Genomic DNA, 12,789 nt, shown 5'->3' with positions numbered 1-12,789 from the left:
AAGTATGTAGTTGCATATACTAGTTGTAAGTCCTAGTTCTTCTGTGTGGGATGCTGCCTTAGTGTGTCTTGACAAGCAGTGTGTAGGTCCACACCCAGGATCCGAACTGGCAAACCCTGGGCCACCGAAGCAGAGTGCACGAATTTAAACACTATGGTATTGGGCCAGCCCCAATTGTCTTTTTTTCAAGAGTGAGATCTTGGCCTGTCACTAGGCCTTAGTAGAAACTGAACACATGACCATGGCCTACAATGTTACTATTAGACCTATGATACCTATTATGAACTGAGTGTCATCTGATAAAAATGTTGAAATTTTTGATTTAAAGACACATATGTATTTCAAGGAAATTAAAATAAAAACAAAATATTTAATGTTTGCCTTTCTATTTACTATGTTTCATCTTTTTTCTTTCTTTCTGAGACATGCATTTTCCTCTGGTATCATGTTGCTACAGGCTAAATGATTTGGTTGTCTTCTCCGGTAAATCAAGTTTGGTAGTAATGGATTCTCTTTGCCTTCTTTTACTGACAGTTTCTATGTTTAAATTTCAGCCAATTTTTATTTTTGAATAGCTTCATTAATGTGACACTGAAGCAAATAATCAAAAAAACATATCTAAAGCTTATAGTTGACAAATTCTTCATATATACACAGCAGTGAAACCATCATTGCAATCATGATAAGGAACATATCCATCATGCCCAGAAATTTCCTCATATTCCTCCTCTCATCCCCCCAGACAAGAAAAATGAAATTGAAATTTAATTCCATTGTGGCCAAGAACATATTCTGTATTATTATTTTTTTAACTATTGGGACTTTTTTTTAATGGTACAGCTTTTGGCTTATCTTGTTGAGTATTTTCCGTAAAAAGGATGCATATGCTGTTGTGTTTGGAAATATAGATAAAAACTTTAGGTCACACATTTTTATGCACAATTTCCATAACTGACAGCATGTGTACTTTTTCCAGTTATTTTATTAGAAATTGCCTTTTACGTTTTTTTCTACAGTACTCTGCTCAGAGACTCATTTCAAACTGAGAGTTTTACTTTGTGAAGAAATTTTCAGATATGTAAGGAGTTGGAAAATCAATCACATTTGGGGATTCCTAAAAACAATTAAAATGCACATTTCAATATAGAAGGAGATTAACAAATTTTAAAATTTGACTAATAAGGTGGGCTTGCCTGGTGGCACAGCTGTTAAGTTTGCACATTCGGCTTCTCGGTGGCCCGGGGCTGGCCATTTCAGAGCCCAGGTGCGAACATGGCACCACTTGGCAAAAGCCATGCTGTGGTAGGCATCCCACATATAAAGTAGATGAAGATGGGCATGGATGTTAGCTCGGGGCCAGTCTTCCTCAGCAAAAAATCCGGATGATTGGCAGTAGTTAGCTCAGGCCTAATCTTCCTCAAAAAAAAAAAATTCGACTAAAAATATATGGCTTAAAAATCTAGTAGAGAATGTTGAATAAACATTTCAAAAGACTTTAAAATAGATATTTAAAGTCTGTTTAAATTTGATTTCATCAATATAGGGTTTATATGTGAATTGTGGCTTCTTTCTATTTTTCTTCTCACCCTCCAGGAGTCTAATCTGATTTTCTTGACATAGTATTGAAAAGATTTCTGTTGCTAGAGAAGCCAAGTCCTAATGCCCAAGTGATATTCCTTTTTGTCTAATACCCTAATCACCAAAGACAATCAGATGGCTAAATCAAGAGTCAAGGTGCAAGGGGTGACAAAAAGGCATGGACACAAGAGAGGAGTGACTGACTGGGGGCCATTAACACATAACTGTAAGATGGTCTTTTTAATGACTCCATAATTGTCTATTATATTTATGCACCATATTTATTATAATATTTCTCAATATAAGCACACATTTGTCCAGTTTTTATTGCTTAGAAAAATAGTGCTTCAGTAAACGTTATATTACTCATTTATTATTTACATTAGTCCTTCTTATAATATATCCTTACACATTTAGCTTTTATTTCTATGAGGAAATCATTTAGTAATGACTGTATCACCTAAGGATGTTTTGTTTCTTTAATGGAGAATGTTAAGATAGTGTCTAGAAAGGCATTGGTGAAAGAATGGAAAAATGGCATGATTTCAATTATAGAACATACTATATATCATATCATCTTGTTTAGAGACATCTCTATTTTTTAGTTACAGTGAAGAAGAAACTGATCTTTCAACATAAAACTGATAAATAAATGAACACAATTGGCAAAACTCTGACAACATACGGGTCTACTAAAAGAAATTACAGCAATTGTTTATTTAAAAATTTAAGACAATAGTCAAAATTAGATTTCAGTTAAATCTACACACAAATTAAATATATATAACAATAATTTTTGCTAGTTCTAATGTCTCACAAGGCTGATAATTTGCCAAGAAATTTTCTCAGTGCCTTTCTAACATCTTTGTTCCTCAGACTGTATATCAAAGGATTAAACATTGGGGTCAAAATGGTATAGAAAAGAGAGAGCAGTTTGTCCGTTCCTTCATACTGATTAGATTTAGGTTTTAAATAGGTGAGAGTGGCTGATCCATAAAATAAAACTACAACTATGAGATGGGAAGAACAAATTGAAAATGCTTTGGTCTGTCCCGTGCTTGATGGCAATTTCAAGATGGTGGAGATAATTCTGCTATAGGACCTAAGTATCAACATAAAGGGAACAGTGACAAACAATACAGCAAATATGTAGATGAACATCTCATTCACAAAAATGTCTCCACAAGCCAGCTTCAGTAATGGGGGTATGTCACAGAAGAAGTGGTTGATTTGGTTAGAACCACAAAAAGGCAGAGAGAAAATCTGGCATGTGTGCCCTATTCCACCTGGAACTCCCTTGATCCAGGAGGCAACCACCAGCTGCACACAGACCTTGTGGTTCATGACAAGAGGGTAGTGCAGAGGGTTACAAATGGCCACATAGCGATCATAGGCCATCAGGGCCAGAAGGAAACACTCAGTGCCTCCTAGTATAAGGAAGAAGCACATTTGTGTAGCACAGGCAAAAAAAGAAATATTTCCTTTCTGTGTCCAAAGGTCCATGAGCATTCTGGGAATTGTGACAGAAACATAACAGATTTCTAGGAAGGAAAAATTGCTGAGGAAAAAATACATGGGGGTCTGAAGAATGGAATCTACTCTTGTTATTAGAATTATGATGCCATTTCCCAACAAGATAATCATGTAGATGACTAAGAATATCCCAAAAAGTAACCAGTGGAATTTGGGAATGTCAGAAAAGCCCAAGAGAACAAATTCCATCATTACAGTGAAATTTGTTTCTGTAATTTTCAAATTATTTTCTCTCTGTGGACTTACATTTTTTGGCTGCATTTTCATCTTTTATAATTGAATTGGAGCATGGACTTTGGTCTTTATAATTTCTCAAATATTTTCTGACACTTGTATTCTGTAGTTCTGGGAGATTTGATGTGAAACCCACAGCTATGAACTCATCTGCAGAAAAAAAAAAAATAAACAAAGTGCTTAAATGATTTATAATCTTAGATTTGCATTCTAATTATACCAATAAGACACATAAAGCTAGATATTTTTACTTAACCTTGCAGTGCAAGAAAGGAGAATGCAGATGACCTACTCTGGTCAAAACCCCAACTCAATTAACTATCAATTGATCAAAATTCCAAGAAATTTTCCCAATAAATCTAGTCCATAATATAATATCTGACCTGTGAGATCTAACACAATGTCCCACTGACTATTTGTATTTATGTCCTTTCTATCCTTGATATTACATCCCATGATTCATTCTATAAAGAATATAGCACAATTCTCTCCCCAATGTATTACTCCATATACGATTCTGAATTAAATTAAAAATAGAAATTATTATTAGAATTGGTTATTTTATATGAATTGAGAGAAGGTAATTAAAAATGCAATGAGAATATAAAAGTCAAATATTTAATTTTCAAAGTCATAAGGTGCCAGTAATTCTCATTCTAATTTGTTGATTTTATTGCTTAAAAAACAACTTTTTGGCATTTAACTATTTTCAAACCTAGTAATATTTGGTCATATTGCTTTATTTTGAGCTGAAATTAAGTTTCCTAGGGAAAAGTAAAATCAGTATATAAAAAGTTCCACAAATGTAGTCAGATATTATGTCCAACTCCTGTCATATTTATGATCTGATTTGACTGGGTAACAAAAATAAGAATAGGATATAGGACAAAAAAGTTGAGCCAAATATTCTTTTCCAGAAAATTATAATTTGGGAAAAATACATGCTTCATGTTTTCCCCAATGGTAGGAGATTCCCTAATAAAAGGAGAGTCTTTCTTATAGACATTCTTTTATTTATAATGGCAACATTTACTTTATTATCAGTATAGCAAACTATGCTTAATTAATTTGAATATAATACATCATTCTTTGATGATAGTTTTCTTAATAGATTATTACTTAAAATGAATAATTAACACTATTGTAATTGTTAATATTAGAAAAAACAGGAATTTATATACTTCAAATGCTTCAAACAAACTATTTAACTTTTTAATTCAGAAAGTCAGACATCTACAGGTACTAACTTAATGAATGCATTTTTTACCAACATGTATCATATCATGATTTTAATTGTTTATTATTTATTGAATCTTGATTCTGAAATTTAAAAAAGTCTTGAATTGAATTAGAATACCAACATATCAAAAGTTCATATTTACCTTTTACAACTTACATAAAGTTGCTCCTTTCTCATTCACGACTTTTTAAAAAATGCTAAATTGTTTAGGATCTCTACCATTTTTAAACAAAATCTTTCTCATCTTGCTTTTTAAAGAGCAAGTGCTCCTTACAGATGAAATAATCACTTCTTGCCTGTGGGAATACCTCATTTGCCTATTTACATCTAAACTGCTTTTTAAATGTTCTTGTTTGCAGTTAATTTGGTGTGTTTTTTCAAACAATTCTTCCAAAGTAGACCAGACTTTCCTGCAGCCTCTCTATGGAATATAATTTCATGCACTCTTCATTTCCCATGCCAAATAGAAATGGCAAGCAATAGGAAAAATTGGAGTATATGAGGAAGCCATTTGGTGTAAACCTAATTCGGCCTGACTTTGTTTTTTCCAAAAGGGCCTGACTGTGGCCATTGAGCATGCATTGTATATCTGCTTTAAACATTTACTATGGCAAGAACAAATGCCCTTAAGATAAAAGGTGCAACTTCCCCCCACATTGGCATTTCCTTGGGGATAAGCATCTTTCCTTAGGCTAGGAACTGATTGCTGCACTGGACTTTGACCACCCCACTCACAAGTGACCACCGAGTTTGAGTTAGAGACAACAGGCTAGCCACCCTGCTGTGTTCACTGAGACAGCAGACCTACCTGCTGTGTCCATCAATCGCTGTGCTGACAGAGCAGTCTCGCGACTATTGTAAAAGGGACATTTCAATCCTATGTGAAACATCCTGTTTGGGGGTATATAACCACTCTGTTCACCCCTCTTCTTTGGTGCCCTTTCTTCCTTCTGGAAGAAAGGCCCTATGCCATGGTCCTCACATTTTAGCTCAGAATAAACTCACCCAAATTTTCATTTATAGATTGTATGGATTATTTTCGTTGACACCCAAATACAGTCAGAGTGCACAGATGTCCTAGAAGAAGAAGTATTCTTAATTGTCTGATGCTACCTGCAGGAAACTGTTCAAATTCATTACCTACTGATTTCTTACTTGTCTTATTTTATTTTCTATGGTTCCTCTGAAGAAAACTTTTCAGCAAATCATGCATGGTTAACATCACCTAGACATGTTCTACTTATTTTCTCATCTTTAAGCAGTACTGGTTTGCTTTGTAGAAGAAGTAGACATTTGTGGGCGTGGGGTAAATTTTATGAAGACAAAGGCCATTCTGTATTACAAAAACTAAGGTTACTTTTTTCAAATTATGATTTTTCTCTCAGACACTGTGGAAGCCCCTGAACAGACAAACCAGGCTCGTTAATGAACTCTATAAACAAAGATTGAGAATAAATATTATCTGGCCCATCTCAGTGGCACAGCAGTTGAGTTCCTGTGTTCCACGTTGGTGGCCCGGGGTTTACCAGTTCAGATCCCAGGTGTGGACTTATGCACCACTTGTCAGGACATGCTGTGGCAGGCACCCCACATATAAGGTAGAGGAAGATGGGAATGGACGTTAGCTCAAGGCCAGTCTTCTTCAGCAAAATGAGGAGGATTTGCAGCAGATGTTAGATCAGGGCTAATCTTCCTCAAAAAAAAAAGTATTTAAAAAAAGAACAAATATTATCAGTACAAATTTTTTAAAAATTAGAAGTCCCTCTTTCTTATTGTAACATTTAATAATTTAACCTTTCTCAATTTCAAGGCTCCTCTATACACTTCATGGGGAGCACCACTTCAAGCATGAACCTAATGTTTCAAGCCCCAATTTCCTGCTTTACTGTTGACTAAGACTTGTTTCCATATCAATTTGGTATTGTTTCTGCAACAGAGTTGTTAACAGGTGAGAGACTTTGCTCATCACTCTATCAGGAGAATATTTCTTCCAACTTTGGGCCTCAACATTTTTCCTTACTCAGGAAGTTATAGTCGCTCTCTATTCTTTCACTACATGTGTTTTTGGAGAAGATAGACAATTCCAGATCTCTGACCTCTACTGGCTCTGACAAAGCACCCCAAAAGCCCACTGCCAGGGAGGCAAAATTAGACACTAATAGGCAGAACAAGATATTTGTGTTTTCTGACTCTAGATAATGTGCTCCTGCCATCCTCACTGGTTTCAGCGCCAGCACTGAACAGATAGCAGGTGACAATGGGAAACTTATGACTGATTGTGTAAAACACTGAGTTTTGGCCAGGAGACTCAAGTCACATGTTTTTCAGAGGAAAAGAATACCTAAAAGCCCACCCTACACATAGTGAGAATTTCTGGACTTGACACAAGCCTCCCATGGCCAGAGAAGAGAAGACACATTTTCTTTTTTTTTTATTTTCCATGGAAAACACTCCATCAGGGGGAGAAATTCTGACAAAAGTCTCATTGCTGAATTTGAGAAATACTCTTATTACCAACTGAAGCAATGTGTGCATATGAATGAAGTAGTGAAACAAGATACAGTCAGCCCTCTGCATCCTTGTTTCCGAATTCCAGGATTCAACTGCCAATGGAAAGGGTTACCATAGTTGCATCTGCACTCAACAGGTACATACTTTTTTCTTGTCATTATCCCCAACAACACACTATAACAACTATTTACATTGTATTAGGTAGTAGAAGTAATTTACTGATGATTTGAATCATATGGGAAAGTATGCATATATTCTATCCAAATACTACTTTAAATAAGGGCCTTGAGCATCCGCAGATTTTAGTATCCACAGAGGTCCTGGAACCAATTCCCAGTGATACCGATGGGGTTCAGGGCAGGCAACCCCAAGATGCGCCACACTGTTGTGTGTATTATCTCAAGCTGAAGAAAATAAAGGCTCAGAAGACTCAGGAATTTGACCTTTCCCCACTAACTGCCTAAAAGAAATTTAAAATAAAGACCTGTCCCCAGGACAGGCCATCACTATAGATAATTCTGGGTATCCGCTAGACTGGGAGGATCCTCGCTAAGCCCACTCTTATCAAAGTTCTATTTACCAAACATTGGCTTTTTCATTTCCATGTGAGTTGCCTTCCTGCCATTTGAAGCCCCAAATCACTACCCGCAAAATCTTCCTTGTCTTTAGCTAAAGATACTTAAACAGGCATCCTCGGCTGGTTGGATGAGCTATTCACTTTCTCCTGAGTTTCTCCTATGAATACATGCTATTAATCTTTGATTTTCTCCAGGTAACCTGACTTTTTAATTGTTTGACCAGCCATAAGAACCTTAAGGAAAAGGTGGGGTGGAATTCTTCCACTTCCCCGATAATACCCAGGACTATATACTATATGTAGTGCATGCAACTGCCTGATGCTTTTTATGCCATCTCGCTGCTATTTATACACCAGTTTCTGCTTTCAACAGTTTCCTGTGACAGTCATCTGTGCTTCTGATTTTATTTTTGATGGATATCTACTTTATGCTCTATACATACACAGCTCCATGATCATTTCCTGATAATCTACTGTATGTTTATTTTTTCTTATTCCTTCTTCTTTCATTTTTTTCTTTTCTTCATCTTTGCACATTCAAAAATATTTAAGGATTTGTTATGTGTAGAATATGTAACTTTTTCATTTCTTTTACTTTCTACCTCATTTATGTCTGTTTATGTAAACTGCAGCTAATTTTGACAGCATATATCTGTGTTCTGCTTTTGTGTTTTAATATCTACCTTTTAATTGGACTACTTAGTCCATCAGTATTTATAATGTCATTATGATGTCCTGTTATTTTCTATTTCTTTCCATTTTTTTCTTTTTTTTTTTTTTGCTGCTGTTTTTTTCTGCCAATTTTGGGCTTAAATTATTTTCTTTTTTTACATTTTATTTCTCCCCCTGCCTTTTTATACGTGCCACTTTTTATCATTTCAGTGATTGTTTCTGGGCTAAGAATTAAAAATATGCATCTTTAACTTGCCAAAGTTGACCTAGGGTGAAAAGTGTCCCATTTTAATCTTTCTCCTTTAGAAATGATTCTTCTGCTTTTCACATTCCACCTCATCCTTCCTATTTCACACTACCCGCTTCCCTCCCAACTCAGACTCCACAAATGTGATAATCTTATAACAGTATAATTCCCTTTCATCAATTTTCATTCTTTGTATTCCTGATATGATCTATTTTACTTGTATGTATATGATAAATTGCAACTAACTCTATCATTATTTTAGTTTTAAATAGTTGTGTCAATATGATGTATAAAGATTGATTTTCTTTTGATTCATTCTAATAGAGTTGTCTTGCAGTTATATATATTTTAGACAATCTGATATTATTCCACCTGTCCTTGAGGCTTGACAAATAAAAAGGGCAAGCAATAGGATATATTGGAGTATATAAGGAAGCCATTTGGTATAAACCTAATTTGGCCTTACTTTGTTTTTCCAAAAGGGCCTCACTGTGGCCATTGAGCATGCATTGTATATCTGCTTAGACATTTTGAGATAAAGGTGCAACTTCCCTCCCCCTCCCAATGTTGGCATCTCCTTAAAGATTAAGCATCTTTCTTTAGGCTGGGAACTGATTGCAGTGCTCATCTGTGACCACCCAACTCGAGGCAACAGACCTGCCACCCTGTGGGGTTCACTGAGACAGCAGGCCTGTCTGCTGTTTCCATCAATTTCTGTGCTGACAGAGCAGCCTCATGACTATTGTAAAAGGGATATTTCAATCATATGTGAAACATACTCTTTGAGGGTATATAACCACCCTGTATACCCCCACTTCTTTGGAGTACTCTGTTCCTTTGTGGAAAGACTCTACCGGGTTATAATCCTCAGATTTAAGCTCAGAATAAACTCACCCAAATTTTCATTTATAGATTTGTTATGGATTATTTTCGTCGACACGCTCTAATCTTTTTTTTCCTTTGGTGAAGAAGATTGTCCCTGAGCTAACATCTTTTGCCAATCCTCCTCTTTTTGCTTGAGGAAGATTCTCCCTGAGCTAACATCAGTGCTAATCTTCCTCTGTTTTTTATGCAGGTGCTGCAACAGCTTGGCTTGATGAGTGGTGTGTAAGTCTATTCCAGGGATCCAAACCCACAAACCCAGGGCTGCTGAAGAAGAGCACACAAACTTAACCTCTATGCAATCAGGCTGGCTCCTCCAATCAGTTTTTAAAATATTTTGGGGGGTTGTATAATTTCCATTAATTTGAAATAAATTTCACTGATATTTTTTGAACATCTCCAAATTGCTATAAATCTAATCACAGCAATTTTCATTTCACTTACTTTTCACTTACATTTCATTTCCTCTTATTTGCTGTTTCATTCTAAAATTTTAATTTGGTTCTTTTTTAGAGTTTTTATTTCTCTGATGAAATTCTCTGTTTACTCAATTTTCTGTTTAGTCATATTTTTTAAGTCCTTGGCTATGCTTATAAGAGATGTTTAAAGTCGGCTAACTCCATCATCTGAGATACCTTGGGGTCATTTTCAGCTGATTCTTTTTTTCTTGTTTATGGTTTCGTTATCCTGAGTTTTTCTTGTCCCTCTAATTTTTGCTGTATATTTTAAATTGTCAGTAATTCACTGTACAGACTGGATTCTGGTATCTTCCAATGAAGATCATTAATTTTTATAAAAAGCTATTGTTACTGGATGATCATTTTGACTTCTAAAGTCTGAGTTTTATGTTTTGTTACCATAAAGTTGTCAAAAGCCCATGGTGTTTCCCAGATCCAATTAACTTGGGGAAGTTGACATCCAAATTCTGTCTTCCCTACAGATGTTGTTGAGGCTTAGGTTTCTTTTTTTCTACAGTGGGTCTTGAGAAAGCTAAAGATCTTACTTCAGGGAAAAGGTCTTATTCCACAACCCTAACACATCTGATGACTCAGATGGCTGCTCCAGAAGCTATTGGTGTTAATAGTTCTGGTTAGAATATACTTACAGTGTTTCTGAGCTATGTTATCTCTAGTATCTCAATTCCTTCCCCAACCACATAGCAGTCACTTTCTGAAAAGCCTTCTGTAACCTTCCCCAGCATATGTGTATCCCATCGTTCTTCCAAAGATGTTCTCTCTCACCTTTTATGCCTATAGGCAGATCATAGCCTTTTTAGTTGCCTTGAATGCTGATCTCTGCCTCCTCAGCTCAGTGGCACATATATGCTCTTCTTTGGTTCCAGTTTATCTGTACTTTGATCAGAAAATTGTCCCGAGGCATATAGCCAGAATGATCATAGCATTAACATTGCAGATTTCCTTTCTGTAGTGGAGAGACTCTTAAGGCAGCCCCCATGGTCACTTCCTCCTGATAGCTGTACCTTTGGGGAATGCCATGCAATTGGATATAGGTAGTTCTGTGATTTGCTAATAATCTAAGCATATAGCAAGGATAAGAGGATGTGTGCAATTATGTGCACCTGAGTTCATTACATGAGATCATAATGCTCATCTTGCTAGGAGACACTATTGTCCATGCTGGTTTTAAGAAGCAAACTTTCATATTGACGGCTGCCTATATTGAGAGGCATATGAGCTGAGGATGAGAAAGGAAACTCTAGGAGCTGAGGCTTCCCTCTAGACAATTGCTAGCAAGAAATAAAATACTGAGTCTTACAACTGCAAGGACTTGAAATCTGCCAGTAAAACTGAATCCTTCCCCAGTCAAGCCTCAGACAAGATTGCATCCCTGGCTAACACATTGATTGAAATCTTGTGTGACTCTATGCATAGGATCAGGCTAATTAATGCCTAGACTACCATTGACCCACAGAAACTGTGAGATAATAAATGTTTGTAAGTGTGTGTGTGTGTGTGTGTGTGTGTGTTTAAGCTGTAAGTTTTTGGTAATTTGTTATACAACAATAGAAAAATAATATCTCTTTCTCAGGCATCACAATCTTTTTGTCTTATGTATAATGCCTGAGTAGAGTTTTCTCATAAAATTTGTCCTCTTTTATCTTTGTTTACGGTGAGAGGCTTATTCTGGTATTAGTGCTTCAGCATTACTGGAAATATTATTTACTTGGCCTGCATTGCTGTTTTCATATTTTTTATTTTAGAGAATGAGTTTATATTATCTTTCCATAAAGATATTTCACCAAATATATTCCTTACTCTTTACACTATTTTAATTCAAAACATACTGTAGTGATCTTTTTTCAATACAATAAATTCTCTATTCCATTTCTAGTTTCTAGTTATAGGTTTCTTGATTTATTATGTAGATATTGAGTAGATTATATTTTTATTATAACTTTGCTAGAAATGACACAAATGCAAAAACATTTTCCAGATTACAAGACATTTTACGTTCCACTCCTTTTTTAAATGATTTTCTTGTTTTAGTAATCCCCACTTAAAAGTACCATAAATCCCCTATCAGGCATGTCTGAAGACATATAGGAAGCCAAGGCAGAGAGTAGCCCTGAGATTCTAGGGAACATTATGAAGTCTTTAGCTAAGTGGGAAAAGTATAGGAAATCTGACATTACTAAATATATATATTTTCTGCTAAATATTACAGAACTGCTTTCTCAGACGTTATCTCATTTTTATCATTTATCTCTATTATCTCACATACCTGGATCATTTCTCTTTTTGAGAATACAAAATATAGACTGTTTTTTATTAATGTCATAAAAGTTTATATCATTGTGAAATTTCAGTTCTACGTTATTATCTGTCAGTCATCATATATATGCGTCCCTTTACTCCTTATGCCAACTTGCCAACACTCTTCCCCCCTGGTAGCGCCTAATCTGTTCTCATTGTCCATGAGTTTGTTTATCTTTCACATATGAATGAAATTATATGGTGCTTGTTTTTCTCTGTGTTATTTCACCTAACATAATACCCTCAACATCCATCCATGTTGTTGGAAATGGGATGATTTTATCTTTTTTATGGCTGAGTAGTATTCCATTTTATATATATACTCCATCTTCTTTATCCATTCATCAGTTGATGGACACTTGGGTTGCTTCATTGTCTTGGCAATTGTAAATAACACTGCAATGAACATAAAGGTATGTAAGCCTCTCTGGGTTGTTAATTTCCTGTTCTTTGGATAAATACCCAGTAGTGGGATAGCTTGGTCATATGATATTTCTATTTTTAATTTTTTGCGAGATCTCCATACTGTTTTCCATAGTGG

At 35.5% G+C, this 12,789-nt stretch overlaps 1 protein-coding gene across 1 annotated transcript; it reads right to left on the bottom strand.

The window, feature by feature from the left end:
• Positions 1-2,391: 2,391 nt before the first annotated feature.
• On the bottom strand, positions 2,392-3,372 carry LOC139040527 (olfactory receptor 10AG1-like). Its single transcript, XM_070487292.1, has one exon. It carries the CDS (start codon positions 3,370-3,372, stop codon positions 2,392-2,394), a length of 981 nt encoding a protein of 326 aa, XP_070343393.1.
• Between the last annotated feature and the right edge of the window lie 9,417 nt (positions 3,373-12,789).

The sequence above is a fragment of the Equus asinus genome, chromosome 17, assembly GCF_041296235.1.
Source record: "Equus asinus isolate D_3611 breed Donkey chromosome 17, EquAss-T2T_v2, whole genome shotgun sequence".
NCBI classification, from domain to species: Eukaryota; Metazoa; Chordata; class Mammalia; order Perissodactyla; family Equidae; genus Equus; species Equus asinus.
This window is presented reverse-complemented; position numbering and strand designations above follow the sequence as displayed.

What these genes read in the sequence shown, in the direction of transcription:
- LOC139040527 (XM_070487292.1), bottom strand. Translation starts at nt 3,372, where the DNA reads ATGCAGCCAAAAAATGTAAGTCCACAGAGAGAAAATAATTTGAAAATT.